Source organism: Staurois parvus, unplaced genomic scaffold, assembly GCF_062004578.1.
Source record: "Staurois parvus isolate SC_StPar_1 unplaced genomic scaffold, SC_StPar_1.0 ptg000293l, whole genome shotgun sequence".
Lineage (NCBI taxonomy): Eukaryota > Metazoa > Chordata > Amphibia > Anura > Ranidae > Staurois > Staurois parvus.
Window position 1 is genome coordinate 741,225 of NW_028318089.1, and position 25,724 is coordinate 766,948.

General features: G+C 44.9%; 1 protein-coding gene and 1 pseudogene across 1 annotated transcript; both read left to right on the forward strand.

The window, feature by feature from the left end:
• Positions 1-6,254: 6,254 nt before the first annotated feature.
• LOC149458131 (U2 spliceosomal RNA) lies at positions 6,255-6,370 on the forward strand (annotated as a pseudogene).
• Positions 6,371-12,682: 6,312 nt separating this feature from the next.
• Positions 12,683-23,004, forward strand: ARMC7 (armadillo repeat containing 7). The gene is made up of 3 exons (XM_089682645.1): positions 12,683-12,815; positions 15,470-15,613; positions 17,892-23,004. The coding sequence occupies exons 1-3, from the start codon at positions 12,731-12,733 to the stop codon at positions 18,227-18,229; spliced, it is 567 nt and encodes a 188-aa protein (XP_089538771.1). The 5' UTR covers positions 12,683-12,730; the 3' UTR covers positions 18,230-23,004.
• Positions 23,005-25,724: the final 2,720 nt, after the last annotated feature.

Below are 25,724 nucleotides of genomic sequence, written 5' to 3' on the forward strand. Positions count from 1 at the left end.
ACAGACAAATATGGTGGAGGTTCACTGATGTTTTGCAGTTGCTTTGCTGCTTCAGGCACTGGATGTCTTGACTTTGTGCATGGCATTATGAAAGCTGAAGACTACCAAAGAATTCTGGGGTGCAATATAGGGCCCAGTGTCAGCAAGTTGGGTTTCCGTCAGGGATCTTACAGCAGGACAATGACCCAAAGCACACGTCAAAAGGCCCCCAGAAAAGGTTTCAGACAAAGCGCTGGAGAGTACAGAACTGGTCAGCAATAAGTCCAGATCTAAATCCCATAGAGCGCCTGTGGAGAGATCTCAAAACAGCAGTTGGGGAAAAGGTACACTTCCAATGTGAGAGACCTGGAGCAGTTGGAGAAAGAAGAGTGGTCCAAAAGTTCAGTAGAGAGGTGGAAGAAACTCATTGATGGCTACAGGAAGCCATTGATTTCAGTTATTTTTTCCAAGGGGTGTGCTACCAAATATTAAACTGCGGGTGCCAATAATTTTGTCCAGTCAATTTTTGGAGTGTTGGGTGGAATGTGTCAGATTTGGCTTTTTGTTTCTCCACGTTTTTATGTTATACAAATACAAACAAACTAAATAAACATGAGAATGCCTAAACATTTGTAATTGAAACAATTTTCTGGGTGAAGTGGTGCATTATCTGACAGAAATGCAGGGGTGCCAATACTTTTGGCCTTGACTCCCTTCTGACAAAATGGCCTCAGTGACCAGGGACCTGGAAAAAATGGCTGCCACATACAGCTGTTCACGTGCCCAATGCCCATTACATCGATCTCTGCAGTTTTGATTGGCCTGTGTTAGGGTTGCATACGATGATGGGTTTTTTTCGGAAAGTATGAGTACTGATACTTGTGCTCAAGCACTCGCTGATACCAATTACCGATACCTTTGCGGTGCAAGCTGAGACATAACCACCAGCGCAGAGGAGAATGGGAGGATTAAAGTGACACTAAACAATATCCATATTTAAAAAAAAATAATCTATACATTTCTACAATACTGCTTAATGGCTCTTTAATCTATTTTTCATGAAACTGTTTCTTACTATGTTTTTCTGCCTCCTTATAAGATCTGTGAGCTCCCAAACCTCTCTGTTTCCCTCTCACTTCCATATGTTAGAACGAGTCGTGCATGTTAGCTGCAGTCATGTGCACTGCTGAGTGCATACTATACTGTACATCCCGTAGTCATAGTCCATCTCAGGAACAAGCAAGAGAGGGAGGCTATGTTCCAAAATACTGTGGGACCATGGAGAACAAATGTATCCACCCTCTAACAGGAAGTCAGAACACAGCAGCAAAAGAAAGCAATTTTGATATGTAGAGGAGACTGTGACCAATAGAAGGGACACTTCTGAATTAACCACTTGCCTACCTTTCACTTTTACCCCCTTCGTGCCCAGGAGACTTTTCAGCTTTCAGCGCTGACGCACTTTGAATGACAATTGCGCAGTCATGTAACATTGTACCCATATGAAATTTTTATCATTATTTCACACAAATAGAGCTTTCTTTTAGTGGTTTTTAATCACCACTGGGGTTTTTATTTTTTGTGCTATAAACAAAAATAGAGCAAAAAATTTAAAAAAAAGTTTTTCTTTGTGTCTATTATAACATTTTGCAAACAGATAATTTTTCTTCTGCACTGATGTGCGTTGATGAGGCTGCACTGATAGGCAGCACTGATGAGGTGGCACGGATAGGCAGCACTGATAGGCTGCATTGATGAGGTGGCACTGGTAGGCATTGATGAAGCACTGATGATGCTGTACTGATATGCAGCAATGATGGGCACTGATGGGCAGCACTGATGAGGTGGCATGGATAGGCAGCACTGATAGGCTGCATTGATGAGGTGGCACTGGTGGGCATTGATTAGGCACTGATGATGCTGTACTGATATGCAGCAATGATGGGCACTGATAGGCAGCAGTGATGGGCACTGATAGTTGGCACTGATGGTTGGTGCTGACTGGCGGCACTGACTAGCAGAACTGACTGATGGCACTGACTAGTGGCACTGATGGGCGCAACTGCTAGATGGCACTGGTGGGAGGCACTGATGGGCACTGGTGGGTGGCACAACTGGGCGGTACTGCTGGGCACTGATCATCAGTTCCCTGATCATCAGTTCCCTGATGATCAGTACAGATGTCCTCTGTGTCATTTGCCAGTCATTGGCAGTACTTTCCTCACGCTGTGACAGTGTCAGGAAAGTGCTGCTGATAACCGGCAACTGTATTTACCCAGTGATCTGCTGTGTCATTGGACACAGCTGATCATGTGGTAAAAGGCCGCTGTGATTGGCCTTTTACCTTGTCATGTGATAAGCTGTGTCTGTAGGACACAGCGATCACAGAGAGCGCCAGGTGCGCACCACTGGGGGCAGATTCTGGGAGGATGTCATATGACGCCCTCCCAGAACTGGACAACCACACTGTAGCCATCATTCGGCTATAGCATGGTCGGTAAGTGATTAAGAATCCATACTTGAGTAGAATATATAGGTTTTAAATGTCTAGTGTCACTTTAACTTTCATCATCACTTTTCACCAAAGGGGGGAATAAATTTCACTGCCAGTAATCACAAAATGTCACTGACAGTGGGGGTTAATAGTACTGACACCAGTGCTAGGGGAAATTATTACTTCCTCTGACATCAATGCTGGGGGTTAAATATTTTGTCCTCTGACAGTACTGCGAGGGGTAAATTATTGCATCAACTAATACCCGTTGTATATTGCGTCCACTAACACCATTGTTGAGGATTTCTATTGCATCCAATGACGCAAATGCTAGGGGTTATTATTGTATCCACGGAAACCGATGTTGGGATTATTATTGTGGTCACTGACACCAATGCTGGGGGGTTTCATTGCACTCAGTGACACCAATGCTGGATTTCTATTTCAGGCAACTGAGAATGTAACAAAGAAACAAGGAAGGTAGATGGGAACACCAAAACCTCCAAGGTAGGCAGAAACAGACAGGAACTAGGGAAGGGGGATGTTGTCAATGGACTACCCTTACTACTAGCTTGCCTGATAGCATTTATTATTACTATACAGTATTTATATAGCGCCAAAGGGTATGCTCAGCGCTGTACAGTAGCAAGGGGGACAGAACATGAGACAAGACAGTAACAATACACTACACGAGGGGTTCGAGGGTCCTGCTCTTTCGAGCTTACAATCTAGGAGGGAGGGGAAGGTGGCACAGGAGGAGATGGCTGTGGGGGATGGAGTGGTGGGAGGAGTGGAGGAGGTTAGTTGTTAGGTGAGGTCGGGTGTTAGGTGAGGTTGGGGTAGGCTTCCCTGAAGAGGAGGGTTTTCAGGGTGTGCCTGAAGGTGAGGAGGGTAGGTGACAGTCTGATGGATTGGGGTAGGGAGTTCCAGAGGATGGGGGAAGTCCTGGAGAAGTCCTGCAATCGGGCTTCCGGAGGAGACCAGGGAGCTAGAGAGCAGGAGATCCTGTGAGGAGTGGAGGGCACAGGTAGGGTAGTATCTGGGTATCAGGTCAGTTATGTAGTTCGGGGCGGCATTGTGAATGGCTTTGTAGGTCAGAGTTAGCAGCTTGAACTTGATGCGTTGGGCAATCGGGAGCCAATGAAGGGATTGGCAGAGGGGGGAGGCAGATGTGGAGCGGTTGGTGAGGTGGATGAGTCTAGCCGTTGAGTTTAGGATCAACTGGAGTGGGGATAGCGTTCGTTTGGGTAGGCCAGTGAGAAGGGAATTGCAATAGTCCAGGCGTGAGATGATGAGGGAGTGTACGAGTTGTTTGGTGGTGTCTGGGGTGAGGAATGTGCATATCTTGGACATGTTGCAGAGGTGGAGCCTGCATGATCTAGATAGCAGTTGGATGTGGGGTAGGAAGGAGAGGTGGGAGTCCAGGGTGACACCCAGGTGGGAGTCCAGGGTGACACCCAGGTGGGAGTCCAGGGTGACACCCATTTATAAGTAAAATATCACTTTGGAATGGACCAACCAAGAGAGTCCTTATAGAAGCATGAGATTCAGAAACCTGAAGCTCACAACTCAAGTTAGCAAAACTTCATTAGAACTCCAAATAAATGTTGAATTCTGATATCTTTAACTTTTAAAGTTTTATATAGAGTATTCCATGTGCTGCTTAGTCACTTTAACCACTTGCCTACCGGGCACTTATACCCCCGCGGTCATGCAAGATTGTACCCATATGAAATTTTTATCATTTTTTTCTCACAAGTAGAGCTTTCTTTTGGTGGTATTTAATCGCTGCTGGGCACTTTACTTTTTGTGCTATAAGCAAAAAAAGTGCAAAAAAATTTGAAGAAAAAAAAAGTTTGTTTCTATTATAAAATTTTTCAAACAGGTAATTTTTCTCCTTCACTGATGTGCGTTGATGAGGCAGCACTGATAGGCGGCACTGATGGCTACTGATAGGCGGCACTGATGGGCACTGATAGGCGGCACGGATAGGCGGCACTGATGAGGTGGCACGGATAGGCGGCACTGATATGCGGCACGGATAGGCGGCACTGATAATGGGTACTGATAGACAGCACTGATAGGTGGCATTATTATAAAATTTTTCAAACAGGTAATTTTTCTCCTTCACTGATGTGCGTTGATGAGGCAGCACTGATAGGCGGCACTGATGGCTACGGATAGGCGGCACTGATGAGGTGGCACGGATAGGCGGCACTGATAATGGGTACTGATAGACAGCACTGATAGGTGGCACTGACTGACATCACTGCTGGGCACTGACTGACACAACCGCTGGGCACTGACTGGCAGCACTGCTGGGCTGCACTGCTGCGCACAGGTGGGCGCACTGCTGGGCACAGGTGGGCGGAACTTGTGTGTGGCACTGCTGGGCACCGATCATCAGGGCACTGATGATCAGTGACCCTGATGATCGGTGCCGATCCCCGCTCTGACAACTGCCAGTTTTCGGCAGTACTTTCCTCATGATCTGACAGCGTGAGGAAAGTGCAGCCGAGAACCGGCATTTGCATTTTCCGGTGATCAGTGTGTCATTGGACACAGCTGATCACGTGGTAAAAGGCCGCTGTGATTGGCCTTTTACCACATCACGTGATCAGCTGTGTCCGTAGGACACAGCGATCACAGAGATCGCCGGGTGCGTGCCCCCGGGGGCGCGCAGGAGATCGCGTTCTGGGTGGACGTTATATGACGTCCACCCAGAACTGGCCGGCCGCAGTGCAGCCGTTATTCGGCTATCTGCGGTCGGCAAGTAGTTAAAAGGCCTGAGGAATGTTGGAAAAAATGCAAAATGGCGAAAACCATATTTTTTCATGGTACTTTTTGGAAAATGAGAAGAACATTATGTTGTATACCTATTTCATTCCACATTCTTCTATTGTAGTGATTAATACATTTGGAAACACAGGTTGAGGTGTTAATTCCATTTCCTGCCATCTCTGCTAGGGTTGTTTTAAGTGCTGGCAATAGGTGGTAAAATCCAGTTTACTTAGGTAATGATGTAGAAACAGTGACACTCAGGAGAATTTCTCAATGTCCCCAAGGACACAACCAAGGTCAGAGCCTTTGCAGGTGCACACCTCTACGCACACAATACACAACGCCACCTTGTTCTCTAGAAACAGCCCTCTATGCAAACAGTGTTGCCAGATTAGTAAGTAAACTGTGAGTCAGGAATATGTATCCTTTCAAATCAATACCAGATTTATTATAAATCAGGACAAATGTAATGCTTTCCTTACTTGCATTCAATAGGGTATTCCTACTCATCTCAAATGGTATAATTTATTCAAACAGCCTTTTTTCTATTTTAAAAATTTGTAGTTTTCAGCTTTCTTTTGATCCTTGTATAGTACTGCATATAAAGAGAACCTGTCATTAGTCCATACATAACAGCAATAATACGCCAGCTGTACTACTTCATGCATGCCATAAATTAGCATATTGATTCTGGACACAGGCCAACTGATACTCACAATTTTATATATAGAACTTTTTAAAGGTAGTTTTGATCAAAATAGATGCACAGATTTTTTTAACACCAATACAGAAACGTATCTGACAACTAAAGTATAAGGCTCCATGTACACTGCAGCTGATAAACTCACATTTAGGAGCTTTTCTGCATTTTCAGCAGCCCCTGAACTCTCCCTAATGTTTTCCTATGTGTCCATGTACACAGTCATTTACAAGCAGTTGAGTTTACAGTCTTTTCTTTTGACCGCGTCAAACTTGCATTCAGGAGTAGATTTTAGATGTTATCGCTTCTCGGCCTTTTGGCTAAGATCAAGTGTAGTATCTGTTCTTATCAGTGTCCAGTGGGGGTGCTCCCAACCATTCTAGCTTTGCGGGGATGGTTGTTGTATAGTACCCTCACTGGTATGATGGGGGTCCGGAAGGCTAGTACCAGAGGGACAGAAACCAGGGAGCGCCATGATTCGTTCTGGGGCCTTGGGAGTAATTCCTCTGGGAAGACTGGAAAGACCCAGTACCTCCTGATTTGGACGGATCTACCTTGGTCTGGCCAGGGGCTGGGGACGCAAAAAGTCCGCAAACTCAGTGCCCCCTGGGGAAGATGCTCTCAGGGGTGTCACTAGTAACACTTGGGTGTGGGACCCCATGGTGTGAAGATGACACATGGCCACTGTTTTTGACCTCTTTTTGCACAGCGCCCTAAGGACCAGGTCTTTTGGCTAAGTCCAGGGCAATTTTTGCTACGGGCCTGGTCTGTGCACAATTCGGCACGGTACCACTTTTTTATTTTTTCTTTACTTTATTACCTTATTTATTATGCACTCCCACGTTTTGTCACTTTTTACTTTACTTATGTGTGTGTTTTTCACGGATGGAGGGTGTGGGTCCTCGGGCCTACCCTGAAGTCTAGGGGGAGGATGTGTGGCCTTTTGGTTCCTTCCTCCCCTGATCCCTAGGGGGCTTTCTCTTCGGGAGAGCCCCCTTGCCTAGTACTGGATGTCCGGCTTCGGCTGGGCATAAGGAACGGTGGTCCACCAGGCCTTTTGGCCAGGAGGACCAAATGGGAACCTTGTCCCTGTCAGGAGCTTCGTGCCCCAGGGGATCAGGGTAACGGTCCAACCCTTCCGGGGGTAGGACAAACACACCCCTAAGTGCACTTTTTTGTGTGGTGTTCGCACTTGCACATTTTTTGTGATCACTTACGGGTTTTTCGTTGTAGTTTGCACGTTTGCGAACTTAAAAAAAAAAAAAAAAAAAGTAGATTTTATCAGCGTTTCAAAAGCTTGTAAACACAGCTAACCGTATTTATAAGTGTTTGCATTTGGAAATTTTTTTAACTCTTCCATTTCCAGATGCTGTCCAGAGCCTTTTTTCATCATGAAAAATGCCTGCAAAGCGTTTTCCTGGTGCTCAAATGGACCTGGTACACCATACTTTGAGGTTTCGCATGAAAGAAAATATGTTAGACATTGCTGCAATAATTTCTGCACAGAAATGAGCTGGAACACATCCAAACACCATAATCTCAACACATACTGCTCTCTCTGCTTCTGCTCTCTCTATTACTCTCAAAATGTCTGAAATAATTTCTTACTGTTTCTCACTGCATTCTGGGCATTTTGGAAGGTCCCCTGAGGTTATCTTTAAAAAACGCTTCTAAACGCGGTATGCAAACGCAGCTAAACAGACGTTTTTAACATACGTTTTCCAGCAGTCAGTTTCAATCGTTCAGAAGTGTTTTCCAAACGCCCCGTGTACATGGAGCCTAACAAGTAAAAGTTTAGAAAGTTTGTAATTCATGATCACTATTTATCCGGCAATCCTAAACTAATTGTATAATACAACCTAAAACATATGCAGAGGTCAGTAGTATGAACAGCAGTTTACAGGAATCAGTAGGGCAGCGGACAGGGGTGAACAGGACAAGGGTTAGCAGGGCAGGGAGTCAGTAAGGCAGAGGACAGGGGTTAGTATAGCTGAGGACATGGGGTTAGAAGTGCAGTGTATGGGGTGTCAGCAGGGCACAGTACAGGGGTGTCAATGGACACAGTACAGGGAGGTCAGCAGCAGGCCCAGGCTGGCCATAGGGCACACCGGGCATTTGCTCAGTGGCCTGGGGCTTAAGATGAGCGGCCTGTTGATGACCAGGCCGCACAGTAGAAGGTAAGCGGCAGCCGCAATCTGGACTGGACTAATAGTGACTGCGGTCGCTGCTTACCTCCCACTGTGTGGCTATGCCCAAAGCAGGGCCGACAGGAGGAGCGGCTCGGCCAGCCACTGCACACACAGCTGCAGTGAAGGGACAACAGCGGCCTCTCTTTCACCAGCTGGCACACTGTGACAGCTCTGTAGTGGGAGTGGATTGGGCTGTCCCTTTGCTGGATGGGCTGTGTCTTTGCTGGACGGGCTGTGTCTTTGCTGGATGGGCTGTGTCTTTGCTGGATTGTGCTGTCTATTTGCTGGATGGGGATGTCTCTTTGCTCAGCTGGGTCCAGCAAAGAGACATCCCAATCCAGGAAAGAGTCCATTCCAAGGAGGGACATCCCCATCCAGCAAAGAGACATCTCTGTCCAGCAAAGAGACATCCTGTCAGTCTTTTTTGTTAATAGTGCAAAAAGTAAATCCTCACAGGCGATCAAATACCACCAAAAGAAAGGTCTATTTGTGGGAAAAAAGGACATATACATTTAATTTATGTACAGTGTTGCATGACCGCTCAATTGTCAGTTAAACTAACTCAACTTTAACTATCGCAAAAAATGGCCTGGTTATAAAGGGGGTAAATCTTCCGGATGGCAAGTGATTAACTGACACTTTGTGGGAACTGACTAACTGCCACTGACATCACTAGTGACACCAATACAGTGATCAGTGCTAATAATTTACACTGGCACTATACTAATGGCTGGGAATGGGTTAACATCTAGGGGCAATCAAAGGGTTAAGTGTGTGCCTAACAATGTGTCATGTGTGCTGCTTTTACTAAAGATTGCTGTGCAGGCAGAAGAAACACAGAGACCGTCCCCTCTGTACAGAGCCCTGTGTTGTTTTCAACACAGAGCTCTCGGCTGTGATTGGACACAACCGATCAGAAGGTCCCGGCCATGAATCATTGGCTGGCACCTGCTGAATAAAGCCGGCCATACACAGGTAAAATTCCGAAACAATATTCTTTCAAAAATCTTTTCTAAGAATTTTCGTTCGAATTTCACACCACAGAAACGGCCGATTTTCGTGTGACCAGCGAATTTGAGTGATTGGGTATGTTGTAAATTTTTTTAAAAACGAACGCATTTCGAATCAATGATGGGAGAATCGTGCAAGAAATATAGTAAGCCATAGATGGGTCAAAAACCAGCTGTTTTTTACAAAAAAAAAACAAAAAAACAAAAAATCGGTCGTTCAATAGGCCGACGTTACCACCAACGGTTAAAAAAAAATCGTCCGATTTTCGTCCCGTCTATGGCCGGCATTTAATTACTTCTGTCCCTGCAGAGAGCTCCGCTATTATATTTGACATGAAAAAGTATTGTGGTTGCAACAATGTATCCATTTCGGATACAGATGTTTTTATTTGGATACAAATAGATACATTATTGCAACCACAATACTTTTTCATGTCAAATATAATAGCGGACTGGAATTCTTCTTTCTTCTTCTTTCTTCTTCCTTCCTTCCTCTTCCAGGTCACGGCTCATGCGCAGATTTTTTTTTATCGGTAAAAAGATCGGCCGATTTTCTACCCATCTATGGCCTGCATATAAAGCTGTGACCTGGAAAGAAAAGAAAATTCTTGGCCACGAAAATTCTTTTCTGTAGCAACATGAGGAGAAGTTGAAGGCTTGGTTGGTTGAATTTCTAAATCAAAGGTGGCACCATCGCATTGCAAAACACACTAAATTTCCAATTTTCTAAAGAAAGCTCATTCGGAATTCGTCCCATGTATGGCCTGCATAAAGCTGGCCATACACAGGTCGAATTCCGAAAGAATTTTCTTTAGAAAATCTTTTCTAAGAATTTTCGTTTGAATTTCGCACCATTAGTGGGTCACAGAAACGGCCGATTTTCGTGTGACCATGGAATTTGAATGATCAGGCATGTTGGAAATTTTTGGAAAACCGAATGAAGTTCAAATCAATGATGGGAGAATCATGTAGGAAATATAAACGAAAAAGGCCGGCCATACATGGGTCGATTTGCAAACGATTTTTCGTTTTTAAAATCGGACCTAAGAATAATCAGCTGATTTGTGCTCTGTTAGTGGGGCAATGGCACCGACCAATTTTCGTTGCTCCTCCCCATTTCATTTATCGGGCATGCTGGAAAATTCATGAAAAACTACTGATTTTCTAAATGATTGGTGGCACCATCAAATTACAGAACGAACGATGTTTTCGATTTTCAATCGAAAAATCGTTTCGAATTCGACCCATTTATGGCCTGCTAAAGAAATGAACATGAGCTGTGACCTGGAAAGAAAAGAAAATTCTTGGCCGTGAAAATTATTTTCTGTAGCTACATGAGGTGAAATTGGAGGCTTGGTTGGTCAAATTTCAAAATCAAAGGTGGCACCATCGCATTACAAAACGCACAAAATTTCCAATTTTCTAAAGAAAATTTGTTCAGAATTCGACCCATGTATGGCCTGCATTATTATTATACAGGATTTATATAGCGCCAACAGTTTGCGCAGCACTTTACAATATAAGGGAGACAATACAATTACAATACATTTCAGTACAGAAGGAATAGGAGCGCCCTGCTCATGGAGCTTACAATCTACAGGAAGGGGGAGGTGATACAAAAGGTGATAGCTGCAGGGGATGATCTGGTGGAGGTGATTCAAGTACAGTTCTTAGGTGGAGGTGGGGTAGGCTTCCCTGAAGAAGTGAGTTTTCAAAGATGCCTAAAGGCAGACAGGGTGGGGGCTGACCAGACATGCTGTGGTAGGGAGTTCCAGAGGATGGGAGAGGTTCTGGAGAAGTCCTGGAGGTGAGCGTGGGAGGAGGTGATGAGGGAGCTAGAGAGGAGGATATCATAGGAGGAGCGGAGTGGGCGATTTGGGCGATATCTGTGGATGAGGTTGGTGATGTAGCTAGGGGCAGTGTTGTGGATGGCTTTGTAAGCTGTGGTTAGTAGTTTGAATTGTATACGTTGGGTTAGTGGAAGCCAACCCAACGCAGAGAGGGGCAGCAGTCGCTGATTGGCAAAGAGGGGCAGCAGTCGCTGATTGGCAGAGAGGGGCAGCAGTCGCTGATTGGCAGAGAGGGGCAGCAGTCGCTGATCGGTTGGTAAGGTGTATGAGTCTAGCAGCAGTATTTATAATAGACTGAAGGGGGGATAGCCTGTGTAACAGTAGACCAGTGAGGAGGGAGTTGCAGTAATCGGGGCGGGATATAACCAAGGCGTGGATAAGTTGTTTTGTGGTGTCATTGGTCAGGAAGGGGCGGATTTTGGAAATGTTCCGGAGGTTGAGGTGGCAGGATTTAGCCAGTGATTGGATGTGGGGCCCAAAGGAGAGGTCAGAGTCTAGGATTACGCCTAGCACCCTGGCATGAGGGGAAGGACCAATGGTTGTGCTGTTGATCTTAACCCCTTCACGCCGGATCGTCCCGGCGTGAAGAGGCGTTCCTGCGCCGGGAGGTGGGCAGGATGGGGCGTGGCTTAGTGTAATGTGGCCGCCATGATGTCATGTCACGGCCGGTCACATGATCGGGAAAGGTCCCGTCCGAAAGAGCGGACCGGGACCTTTCCATGAGTACCGCACAAGTGTGCTGGGAGCGCGCAGGGTGCACCCTTTCAGCACATATGTTTTTTGTTACATGAACGCAAATGTGCGGCCGCTCGGCGTCTAGGCCCAGACGCTGGGAGGCCGCACATTTGCGTGCGGCCGGCGTGAAGAGGTTAATGGTAAAGTCGGTAAAGCTCGGTTTTTGAAAGATTGAGTTTCAGGTAATGATGTGACATCCATGCTGATATGTATATGTCCCGCCATGTTCAATCACAGCAGAGCAGGCAGGCAGGTACGTTGTGAGGCAGTGTATGTACTGTGGAGGGTAAAGCTCCAGATGAAACCTGTCTTTCATATGGGGGGGAAGGTTAGCAAACATGTCAGGTTTTTATTTTTTCTGGGCCTCACTGAGGTGATTCCTTTATACTTTTTGCACACGTAACATTATGATCAGTACAGGAAGTGAGGGGAAATCTCCAAAGGGGGCACATCAAAAACAAGGAGCTAGAGGGGGAGGTGGTGGTGGCTAGGGAGTTACCCTTTTCTATTACTAATGAATAAAAGTTTGTATTTTTATTAGGATTGTAGGCCTGTTTCTTTACTTCCTATGTCAGTGTCACCAGAGCAGGAAGTGAGCGGAAGTCTGCACAGTGGAAGCAGAGGCAGCAACCCGGATTCCTTCACCTCAGGATCAGAGATGGGCGGGGCTCTTCCGGCTTTTCCCCGGCCGGCTTCACACTGTGACATGCTGCCTGTACTTCTCACAAGTGACACTAGATGGCGGTGCTGTCTAACAGGAGCGTACACCTAGTACCGGAAATGGCATTTCATACAAATGAATCCGAACAAAACACATTGGAAGTTTGTATAAACAATACCTACATGCTGCACAGGCCGTCTCATACTGTAACTATACTGTCACTCATCTCTGCCCGTACTCTGGTCACGTGTTAGAGATCTTTCCGCCAGTGCTTTGACGTCACCTCCGCCGGTATCTCCTGGTTGCATGGACGCCGGAGGAGGACTGGAGGATGAGTGCCGGGCAGTGCGCAGGCGCGGAGCGGTTCCAGTACCTGCAGGCTCTGGTCACTGAGTTCCAGGACACGGATAGTATAGGTAATGTGCTGTTCCGGGACCCCTGAAAGCTGCACAGAATCGATGATGTGGAGACCAGGGCTCTGTGGGGGCCAAACCATCCAGGACTCTTTGTTATTCTTCACACTGAAGATAGTGCTTCATGTCCTGCCGCAGAATAAATATGGGGCCAATCACACACCTCCCTGATGGTAGGACATGCTGGATAAGTATCTCAGCACTGAGAAGGAACCTCCACCATGCTTCACAGTTGTCTGCAGACACTCATTGTATCGCTCTCCAGCCCTTCAGGAACAAACTACCTCCTGCTACAGCCAAATATTTCACATTTTGACTCATCAGACCAGAGCATCTGCTGCCATTTTTCTGCACCCCAGTTTTTATGTTTTCTCGCATAGGCCCTGGAAACAAGGCTAAGCGACTCAACTATGCAAAAGTGGGGTGCAGAAATATAGCATCAGATGTTCTGGACTGATGAGTCAACATGTGAAATATTTGGCTGTAGCAGGAGGCAGTTTGTTCCTGAAGGGCTGGAGAGCGGTACAATAATGAATGTCTGCAGGCAACTGTGAAGCATGGTGGAGGTTCCTTGCAAGTTTAGGGCTGCATTTCTGCAAAGGAGATTTGTTAAGGATCAAGAGTGCCCTCAATGCTGAGAAATACTGGTAGATACTTATCAATTATGCCATACCATCAGGGAGGTGTGTGATTGTCCCCAGATTTATTCTGCAGCAGGACACCAAACATACAGCCAATGTCAGTAAAGTATAAGTTCACCTTTTAACAAAACAATAATACATGCACATTTTTTTGCAGGTTAAAAAAAAATGTGCATTTATTATTATTTGTTTCTGGGGCCTCTAAAGCATTGCACCACCGATCAGCAGATCTCTGGAGCAATGCAGCTCTCCTGCAGATCTGTTATTGTATCCGTGTGCCCATACATGCTACAGGAAAACAGATACCGACAGGAAGACTCAATGAACTATCACAGCGCCGTGGCAGTTCATTGAGAACTACAAGCCGACAGCTGCAAAGGCACACCTTGTAGTGTTCTCATTCACAGAATGCGGAGCCCCGTGCGGACACATTAAGATTGTGACAACGGGGGAGTACGGGGGGCTGGCTGTTTGTAACATGCTACATGTTGCGCCCTGAATATGGATTTAACATGTTCTGAAATATGAACTTATACTTTAAGAATTATCTTTAGTGTAATGAAGAACAAAGAGTCCCCTGGAAGTGATGGTTTGGCCCTCACAGAGCCTTGATCTCCACATCATGGAGTCTGTCTGGGATTACCTGAAGAGACAGAAGGATTGGAGGCAGCCTACATCCTCAGAAGATCGGCGCTTAGTTCTCCAAGATGTTTAAACAACCTACATATATATATATATATATATATATATATATATATATATATACACGCCTGCCTTTACACACACATGAACTTTAATGGCATCCCAGTCTTAATCCATAGGGTCCAATATTGCGTTGGCCCGCCCTTAGCAGCTATAACAGCTTCAACTCTTCTGGGAAGGCTGTCCACAAGGTTTAGGAGTGTCTATGGGAAGGTTTGACCATTCTTCCAGAAGCACATTTGTGAGGTCAGGCACTGATGACAGATGAGGAGGCCTGGCTTGCAGTCTCTACTCTAATTCATCCCAAAGGTGTTCTGTCGGGTTGAGGTCAGGACTCTGTGCAGGCCAGTCAAGCTCCTCCACCCCAAACTTGTTCATCCATGTCTTTATGGACCTTGCTTTGTGCACTGGTGCGCAGTCATGTTGGAACAGGAAGGGGCCATCCCCAAACTGTTCCCACAAAGTTGGGAGCATGAAATTGTCCAAAATGTCTTGGTTTGCTGACACTTTAAGAGTTCCCTTCACTGGAACTAAGGGGCCAAGCCCAACCCCTGAAAAACAACTCCACGCCATAATCCCCCCTTTACCAAACTTTACACTTGGCCCAATGCAGTCAGGCAAGTACTGTTCTCTTGGCAACCTCCAAACTCAGACACGTCCATCGGATTGCCAGACAGAGAAGCGTGATTGGTCACTCCAGAGAGCACGTCTCCACTGCTCTAGAGTCCAGTGGCGGCATGCTTTACACCACTGCATCCGACGCTTTGCATTGCTCTTGGTGATGTAAGGCTTGGCCGCAGCTACTTGGCCATGAAAACCCATTCCATGAAGCTCTCTATGCACTGTTGTTGTGCTAATCTGAAGGCCACACAAAGCTTGGAGGTCTTTAGCTTTAGATTTTTTTACACCTGTGGCCATGGAGGTGATTGGAACACCTGAATCCAATGATTTGGAGGGGTGTCCAAATACTTTTGGTAATATTGTGTTTGTGAATGAATATATAGAAATATATATATATATATATATATATATATACGTGCTGGAATGGCAGGCTCAGTTTTGGTGGAAGGCTTGCCTTTCACCCTCCCACGTTTCCTTCTCAGATGATGAGACTTGTAAGGTCAGGAGCTACCAGATCAGCCACCCAGAGACTTTAAGGTGACATCTGTAGCATTCTATCCTGGCGGTTTTAGATCAAGCCAACTAAAGTTTCACTTCATATTTTTTTGAAGATCTCAAACATGGTTTAGGTACTTTTACTGTTTCTGTTTTCGTCTGTTGTTTAACAGTATATCTTCTGCTTTTACTTCACAGAAGCCAAAGAACAGGTCCTGGCAAACCTAGCAAACTTCTCTTATGACCCAAAGAACTTCTCTGACCTCCAGAAGCTGCAAGTTCCAGATATGTTTCTGGACATGTTGACTGAAGATAATGAAAATCTGGTGGAGTTTGGAATAGGTTCGTTTTGGTCCCAGTTACCATTTTAAGGCTCAACTCTGGGAAACTTCAACATTCTCTCTTGCAGTGGGGCAGTGTCCACACTGCCAGGGTTTAGTCTTAGGGGAAATAAAAAACATTTTTACTTATATGATCTTCCTCCCCCCTGGCAGACGGTGCTCCCCTGTGTTTTAGCAGTGGACTCTCCCTGGCGTCCTCACATCCAATGCATGGTTATGGTTTTTGCACCTCTCTTGATGACCTCAGAATCTTACACCGCTGGAGCATAGGGGAGAGGACGCTGTAGGGGTTGGTCTGGAAGCACAGAAGGATTTACCCCCCCCTTACTGACCAGGCCATTTTTTGCGCTACGGCGCTGCATTACTTTAATTGACAATTGCACGGTCATGCAACGCTGCACCCAAAATAAATTTACATCCTTTTTTTCACTTTCTTTCACTGGTATTTGTTCACCTGTGCGTTTTTTAATTTTTTGCGCTATAAAAGAAAAAAATAGACTGACAATTATGAGAAAAAAACAATATTTTTGACACTTTGCTATTAGACATATAGTAAAAATATTTAAAATATCAAATTTTGTCATAATTTTAAGCCAAAATGTATTCTGCTCCATGTCTTTGCTAAAAAAAAATCCCAATAGGTATAAATTAATTGGTTTAGGTGAAAGTTATAGCATTTACAAATTTTTAAATTTATTTTTACTAGTAATGGCAGTGATCAGCGAGTTATAGCGGGACGGCGGCGGGCATTCTGACGCTGGGGGGGAACTGACTTGGTGTCACTGACATCTCTAGTGACACCAATACAGTGATCAGTGCTAATAACAAGCACCGACACTGTACTAATGGCACTGGGCAGGAAAGGGTTAACATGTGGGGCGATCAAAGGGTTAACTGTGTGCTGTTTTACTATGGGCTGTGTTAGTGCTTTCAACTGTAAGCACCCTGCTTTGCATGGCTGTGCTATGCAGAGCCATGCAAAGCAGTGTGCAGGAGCTGACGGGAGAGAACTGTATTGTTTAAATACAGCTCTCTCCCTCCGTCGGTAATGCTCCTCAATCACCAGGTGCCCATGAGTAATCACTGGCCGGGACCTGGTGATTGACAGCCGAGGCCGCGAATAGGGATGTTGGAAGGGTGCCCACGTGACTCGCGTGCACCCCCTACCTGGAGATGTGCATATATATATATATTATGCACACCCCTGCCGCCCTGTAGCAGTATATCTGCTATAGGGTGGCGGGAAAGCGATTAACAATGCTGTTGTCCAAATGTTACATTTTTGGGGTTTAATTCCACTTTACATCACATAGCAGAGCACTGTCACACAATGCTTTTGCACTGTGTTTAACCACTTCCCGACCTGCCGTTGTATATAAATGGCCGGAAGGTGGCACTGCAGGGTTGGGTGGCCGTTTATAAACGGCCTCCCCGCACCCTGCTTGTGCGCGCTCCCCGGGATCGCGCAGCACCGCGATCCAGTGCCCGCTGTGTCCTCCGGACACAGTGAAACACCAATTGACGGACGAGTGACACTGTACTACTTTTGGGGGGTGATGAAGATTTTTTTTTTACACTGATTGATTTTACAGCCATATAGGATGTAAAAGCAATCATTTCTCTTTCTTTCTGTCTGCATTCTTGCATCCATTGAGAACTACTGAGTGAGCTGTGATTGGTCACAGCTTGTCACATGGTACAAGGCTGTTGTGAATAGCCTTGTACCATGTGACCTCTGTGATCATTCACAGATTTCACACGTAGTAAGCAATAATGTCACAAGTGACATCTTGCTTACTACTTTGCATGTGATCACTGATTGGCCAATCAGTGATCACATGATCAGGACCTCGTACAGAGACCAATCACAGCTCACTCAGTAGTTCTCAATGGATGCAAGAATGCAGACAGAGAGAAAGAGAAATGATTGCTTTTACATCCTATATGGCTGTAAAATCAATCAGTGTAAAAAAAAAAATCTTCATCACCCCCGAGTAGTACAGTGTCACTCGTCCGTCGATCGGTGTTTCACTGTGTCTGGAGGACACATCGGGCACTGGATTGCGGTGCTGCGCACTCTCGGGGAGCGTGCACAAGCAGGGTGCGGGGAGGCCGTTTATAAACGGCCACCCGACCCTGCAGTGCCACCGTCCGGCCGTTTATATACAACGGCCGGTCGGGAAGTGGTTAATAAAGAGGTTAAAGTGCCATTACAGCATTTCCTGACAGTCCAGCTATAAGTTTCCATTACTAATTGATATTTTCTGCTTTCCTTTAAGGTGGCATCTGTAACCTGTGTCTGGACAAAGCCATGAAGAATCACATTTTGTCCGCGGGAGGCCCAAGTCTTATCATTAACTGTTTATCTAGCTGCCGTGAAGAGACTGTTCTTTCTGCCATAACAGCACTCATGTACCTGTGCACAGCTGCTTCTAGAGCTGAAATCACTGCTCCTCCTGTTGTAGAGTGCATGGTCCGCTTCTCTTTGTCAGACAACCGCAGGTTTAGCAATTTGGCCAAAATCTTTCTGGAGGATTACTGCACTGAACAGCAAGTGGAAGAAGCAAGGTCTCTGAGCCAACATTCTGCATTGGGAATTCCCCTTCCCAAAGACTGACCCTAGGACTGAGATTTCACATAATGTACAAGTAGTGCTTAATCATTTTTGTATTTAAATGCATAAAGTATAATGTAAGTAATCAATTACCTGAATATCTTAAGCGACACATTATACCCTATTTTAGGATGGTGAGCAGAGCCATGCTTTGGGCTTCCAGTAGCATCACTCTAAGATGCTTAGGAGATCATTTAGAGTTTATTGACAGGTACATCTGACTATCTTCAAGGAGTTTTCATGTATTTCTAAGAATGCAGCTTGAAGCAAAATATAGCCCATCAACACAGCACATAAAACAACCCAATCAGGTTAACCACTTCAAGACTGAACACTTTCACCCCCTTCCTGTCTAGGCCTATTTTCACCAACACCAACCAGCAACACTGTACCCATATGAATTTTTTAGCATTTTTTTGAGACAGATAAAACTTTATTTTCGTGGTACTTATTCACCACTGGGATTTTTATTTTTTTTCTATATAAATGAAAAAATCCAAACATTTTGAAAAAAAAGTATTTTTCTTATAAAATTTTGCAAATAAATAATCTTTCTTCATAAATCTTGGCCAAAATGTATTCAGTTACCTTTTTAGTAAAAAAAAAAAAAAATAACCCAAATTAGTTTATAACCAAAAATGTATAATTTTTTAAAAAAAATTTTTTTACATTTTTATTTTTTAACATACTGTCACACTAGCAGTACAGGGTCACCATAGTGACACTGTACTACTTATGGGGGTGATGAAGATTTTTTTTTTTACACTGATTGCTTTTACACTCATAAAGGCTGTAAAAGCAATCATTTCTCCTGCTCTCTGGCTGCATTCTTGCAGCCATTGAGAAATACTGTAAGAGCTGTGATTGGTCACAGCTTGTCACATGATACAAGGCTGTTGTGAATAGCCTTGTACCATGTGACCTCTGTGATCATTCACATATTTCACACATAGTAAGCAATGATGTCAGAAAGTGATATCTTGCTTACTACTATTCATGTGATCACTGATTGGCCAATCCGTGATCACATGAATCGGGACCTCATGGGAGGTCCCGTACAGTGATCGGTGTTCCACTGTGTCCTTCAGACACAGCGGGCACCGCATCGCGGTGCTGCGCACTCCCAGGGAGTGCGCACAGGCTGTTAATGCAGACGCCGTTTATAGACGGCAACCCTCACTTGCCCTGCTCCCATCTGGCCATTTATGTACAGGGGCTGGACGGGAAGTGGTTAAAAAAAAAAAAAATGCCACAAGCATGTGTCTGTCTGACTGCCTGCACCACTGGATGCCGCTCTGTCACCAAAGGACACAGTAGTGATAGGGAGGTTGGCTGAATTAACCATTGTGGGCTACAGGAGATTGACACTCATAGATATATTGGTTTGTCAGCAGTATTTTCTCTTTAACCACTTGCTGTCTGCCCTATAGCATTTTTACTGTTGCAGGGTGGCCCTCCTGTGCAAAATCACGTGTGTGTGTATGTATATATGTATGTACACACACACTCACAAAAGTGAGTGCACCTCTCACATTTTTGTAAATATTTCATGAGTGAGTGTACAGCTTGTATAACAGTGTAAATTTGCTGTCCCTTCAAAATAACTCAACACGCAGCCATTAATGTCTAAACTGCTGGCAACAAAAGTGAGTACACCCCTAAATGAAAATGTCCAAATTGGGCCCAGTTAGCCATTTTCCCTCCCCGGTGTCATGATTTGTTAGTGTTACAAGGTCTCAGGTGTGAATGTTATCGCTCTCACTCTCTCATACTGGTCACTGGAAGTTCAACATGACACCTCATGGCAAGGAACTCTCTGAGGATCTGAAAAAAAGAATTTTTGCTCTACATAAAGATGGCCTAGGCTATAAGAAGATTGCCAAGACCCTGAAACTGAGCTGCAGCACGGTGGCCAAGACCATACAGCAGTTTAACAGGACAGGTTCCACTTAGAACAGGCCTCGCCATGGTCGATTAAAGAAGTCATATCCAAAGGTTGTCTTTGGGAAATAGATGAATGAGTGCTGCCAGCATTGAAGAGGTGGGGGGGTCAGACTGTCAGTGCTCAGACCATATGCCACACACTGCATCAAATTGGTCTGCATGGCTGTCGTCCCAGAAGGAAGCCTCTTCTAAAGATGATGCACAAGAAAGCCCACAAACAGTTTGCTGAAGACAAGCAGACTAAGGACATGGATTACTGGAACCATGTCCTGTGGTCTGATGAGACCAAGATAAACTGATTTGGTTCAGAAGGTGTCAAGCGTGTGAGGAGTACAAAGACAAATGTGTCTTGCCTACAGTCAAGCATGGTGGTGGGAGTGTCATGGTTTGGGGCTGCATGAGTGCTGCTGGCACTGGGGAGCTACAGTTCATTGAGGGAACCATGAATGCCAACATGTACTGTGATATACTGAAGCAGAGCATGATCCCCTCCCTTCGGAGACTGGGCCGCAGGGCAGTATTCCAACATAACGACCCCAAACACACCTCCAAGACGACCACTGCCTTGCTAAAGAAGTTGAGGGTAAAGGTGATGGACTGGCCAAGCATGTCACTGGACCTAAACCCTATTGAGCATCTGTGGGGCATCCTCAAACTGAAGGTGGAGGAGCACAAGGTCTCTAACATCCACCAGCTCCATCATGGAGGAGTGGAAGAGAACTCCAGTGACAACCTGTGAAGCTCTGGTGAACTACATGTCCAAGAGGGTTAAGGCAGTGATGACTTTTGTTGCCAGCAGTTTAGACATTAATAGCTGTGTGTTGAATTATTTTGAGGGGACAGCAAATTTACACTGTTATACAAGCTGTACACTCACTACGTCACATTGTAGCAAAGTGTCATTTCTTCAGTGTTGTCACATGAAAAGATAGAATAAAATATTTACAAAAATGTGAGGGGTGGACTCACTTCTGTGAGATACTGTGGTATTTGATCGGCATTTTTTTTATTTTTTGCTCTATAAAGACTGACAATTTTGATTAAAAAAAAACAATATTTTTGCTATAAAACACATCCAGTAAAAAAATTTTAAAAATCTAATTTCTTCATAAATTTAGGCCAAAATGTATTCTACTGCATGTCTTTGCTAGAAAAAAAAAATCCCAATACGTGTAAATGAATTGGTTGAAAGTTATAGCGTCTATAAATGGTGGTATATATACTAGAATTATATTTTTTTTTATTCTAGTAATGGCGGTGATGAGTGACTTGACTTATAGCGCCACTGAAGCGGGCATTCTAACACTGGGTGGGAACTAACTGCCACTGACATCCCCAGTGACACCAATACAGTGATCAGTGCTAAAAAAAAAAACACTGACGGTGTGCTAATGACAATGGGAAGGAAGGGGTTAACATCTGGGGTGAACAAAGGGTTAACTATGTGCTGTGAGGATTTTACATTAAGTGCTGTGTGTGTTTTACTACAGAGACATGCTGCTTTGTATTTCTCAGCTGTGTAGAGAAATACAAAGCAGCATGTCCTTGCTGACAGGAGAGAGACCTGTGTTTACACACAGGTCTCTCCCCTGTCAGCTTTACCCGACGAACTCAGTGCTGGCCTGGACCTGGTGATTGACATCCCTAGCCACCAATAGCGGCTGGTGCTCGCCCCCTACCCAGAAATGCAATCACGTATAAATATGTGATTTTGCACAGCCCTGCTGCCCTGTAGCAGTACTTCTCCTATAGGGTTGCGGGCAAGGGGTTAAAGGCCAGGGACTGCATTGTATATTGATGCAGTAGAAATAAAGTTTTACATATAATATCAAATTGGTGTGTACAATATTAAAAAAAAAAAAAAAAAAATTTAAAAACTGCAATCCAAAAATAAACAATTTTGTTACAATTTACAAAGTGCATATTATACATTCACACCAGTACTTGCCCTCAAGGAGCTTACCATCTGGGTTCACTATGACATGCATACATACTCTGTATGCAAAAATATACTGGGGGCCAAGTGAGCCAATTAACCTACCAGCATGTCTTTGGAATGTGGGAGGAAACTCACACAAGCACAGGTGGAACATGCAGAAAGTGTCCTGGCCGGGATTTGAACAGATGGCTCACATGCTACAAGGCAGTGTAACCGTTAGGTCACTATATTTAGAACTAAATATACAATAGAACTAAAGTACAGCAGTTTTGGATCCACACATATAACTTCATCTACTCCCTCACCCAGGTGAATCTAACCAAAACCCCACAGCAGGCCCCTTTAGGAAGGCCGGTGGAGGGTATACCTGATAATGTTAGATGCCTGATTGCATGTATCTTAACTGCTGCAAGAATTTCAACCCTTTGAACTCCTAAAGGCCAAACTAACATGGAATATGATCAATGAACACATGGCGGCTAATTTCCATGATAGACTGGCCTATCTCGAGAAAACCTGGGATCCCTGGATAAAATATCTTTCAGGACCCTCCTGATCGGGATGGAGGGACACTTGCAAAGTGGACAGAGGATGCACGTCTTAAATTTTGCCACCCCCCCTTTTTTTTCTCCTCATTGTCTCCTCTATTTTTCCTTCTTTCCACTTCTCTCCATATGTTGGTTTAACTTTCAGGCAGCTGTTAGTCCTGTGCGACTTCTCTATAAATCAGGGAAGGGTGAGTGAAGGTCCAAAGAATTACATGGCTTATTGTACAACTTACATTGATCTAATATTGTCCTCTTGATGATTTTGTAATTGCAATTTTCAGTGTCCTCAGGTCCTATACAGGATCCAGCCTTGTTACTCAACCGAATAATAAAAGTTTATTCCAGTCCGTTTGTTGTTCTCTGAAACCTATTTGCAACCATTACTATATGTCTTGGTTGACCAAGAAATGGATGTTGAACTTTTTGTACCATTATGTTATTCTCTGATAAAACCAATAAAAACGAACTAGATACATACATAGGGTTATATTTATCAATGTTTTCACATAAGAGAATTAGAAAAATGTGGATCTGGGGAAAAGCTAAACTCCATGAATTAGAACACCTCTACCCCTGCTGCTGGGCATTGCATTTTGGGATAAAATACACTATATTGCCAAAAGTATTGGGCCAGCCCTCCATATCACTGGATTCAGATGTTCCAATCACCTCCATGGCCACAGGTGTATACAATCAAGCACCTAGGCATGCAGACTGCTTCTACAAACATTTGTGAAAGAATGGGTCGCTCTCAGGAACTCAGTGAATTCAAGCTTGGTACGGTGATAGGTTCCCACCTGTGCAATAAGTCCATCCGTGACATTTTCTTGCTACTAAATATTCCACGGTCAACTATTAGTGGTATTATAGCAAAGTGGAAGCAACAGGGAACAACAGCAACTCAACCACAAATGGTAGGCCACGTAAAATGACAGAGCTCGGTCTGCGCATGCTGAAGCGCACAGTGCGCAAAAGTCTCCAACTGTCTGCAGAGTCCATATCTAAAGACCTCCAAACTTCGTGTGGCCTTCAGATTAGCACAACAGTGCGTAGAGAGCTTCATAGAATGGGTTTCCATGGCCGAGCAGTTGCATTCAAGCCTTACATCAGCAAGTGCAATGCAAAGCACCGAATGCAGTGGTGTAAAGCACGCTGCCACTGGACTCTAGAGCAGTGGAGACGTGTTCTCTGGAGTGACCAATTACACTTCTCTGGCAATCAGATGGACATGTCTGGGTTTGGCAGTTGCCAGGAGAACAATACTTGCCTGACTGCATGGTGCCAAGTGTAAAGTTTGGTGGAGGGGGGATTATGGTGTGGGGTTGTTTTTCAGGGGTTGGGCTCTTCGTTCCAGTGAAGGGAACTCTTAAGGCGCCAGCATACCAAGACATTTTGGACAAGTTCATACTCCCAACTATGTGGGAAGAGTTTGGGGATGGCCCCTTCCTGTTCCAACATGACTGCACACCAGTGCACAAAACAAGACATGGATGAGTGAGTTTAGGGTGGAGGAACTTGACTGGCCTGCACATTTCTGACCTCAACCCGATAGAACACCTTTGGGATGAATTAGAGCTGAGATTGCAAGCCAGACCTTCTCGTCTGACATCAGTGCCTGACCTCACAAATGCGCTTCTGGAAGAATGGTCAAACCTTCCCATAGACACACTCCTAAACCTTGTGGACAGCCTTCCCAGAAGAGTTGAAGCTGTTATAGCTGCAAAGGGCGGGCCAACTCAATATTGAACCCTATGGACTAAGACTTTGATGCCATTAAAGTTCATGTGCATGTAAAGGCAGGCGTTCCAATACTTTTGGCAATATGGTGTACCTCATTCCTTGTAGCTTGCTTCACATGTATTTTTATAATCTCTGGGAAATACAGATATTTGTAATATTTTTCCTGTCCAAGGTGGGACAATCACTGGTTGTACTGTATATGTAAAAAGTGTTGCAATATCAATGATTTACCCATCAGTCTCCAAGAAGAACCCACCATGCTCATTCCAGTGCAGTCAACTGTTGTACACATTAGCTGCACCTCGGACACAACGTGGCAACCTTTGCAGCTCTGCCAGCACTGGTGCTTAGATGCACATTTTTATGTTTTGTCATGAGTAGCTGCTGATCCTCATCTTAATCTCTAACCACTCCACCTGGCCTCTGATATCTGAAGGGAGCAGTGACGTGACTATGCCTGGAAGGACTGAGGTGGCTGGAGTACAGGCTGTATACAGCTTCTATATGCCATGCAAGATGCAAGATGGCAGCACCCAGAAGTTGAATAGGCGATATAATATCTCCTCGCTGCCTGTCAAATACCCTCTGAAAATCAGTCCACCACAAATCACTCTTTAGAGGGATAAGCTAGCTCCCAGCTCCCCTTGCCCCTTCATACCACTGCCAAATCAGTCCTCCTCATGCTGACACCACCAACACACTAGGGCATTCTTTCATTTCCGTGACACACCCAAGCCAGGGCCTTTTTACTTTCCAATGACACCATAGACGCAGAAGCATTTTTCCTACCACTGATGCAGGGGCATTTTTTTTCCCTCCAGTGACACCAGACACAGGCATTTTTCTAAATAGTGACACCACCAAAGCAAGGACGTTTTTCCCTTTCCAGTGAAACTACAGATGCAGGGGCATCTTTTTCCTTCCAGTGACACCAACAATGCAGGGACATTTTTATCTGAGTGACACCACTGACACAGCATCATCTTTTCCTACCAATGACACCACCTGTGCAGAGACATTTTTTCTTCCAATACATCACAGGCCTTTAGGCATCTCTCTTTTTAGTAACCACTGATACAGAGGCATTTTTTATTGACATCACATATTTTCCCCACAATGATGCAGGGGCAATTCTTTCTGCATCACTATTAGCCCCATATTTTACTGCAGTATAAAATATTTACTGCTATCAAACTGTGCAGTGTGAATTGCTCTTAACCCCACCCCACCCTACAAGTCACTCAACCAATGTAAGCCAGTAACAGTGTTTTCCTGATCAGTCCCAGTGTTACCAGACCAGTGCAGCCAGCAACACTGTGTTCCTGAT

Coding starts and splice junctions, on each gene's coding strand:
- ARMC7 (XM_089682645.1), top strand. CDS start 12,731: ATGAGTGCCGGGCAGTGCGCAGGCGCGGAGCGGTTCCAGTACCTGCAG. Junction 12,816..15,469: donor CCAGGACACGGATAGTATAG/GTAATGTGCTGT, acceptor TTTACTTCACAG/AAGCCAAAGAACAGGTCCTG. Junction 15,614..17,891: donor TCTGGTGGAGTTTGGAATAG/GTTCGTTTTGGT, acceptor CTTTCCTTTAAG/GTGGCATCTGTAACCTGTGT.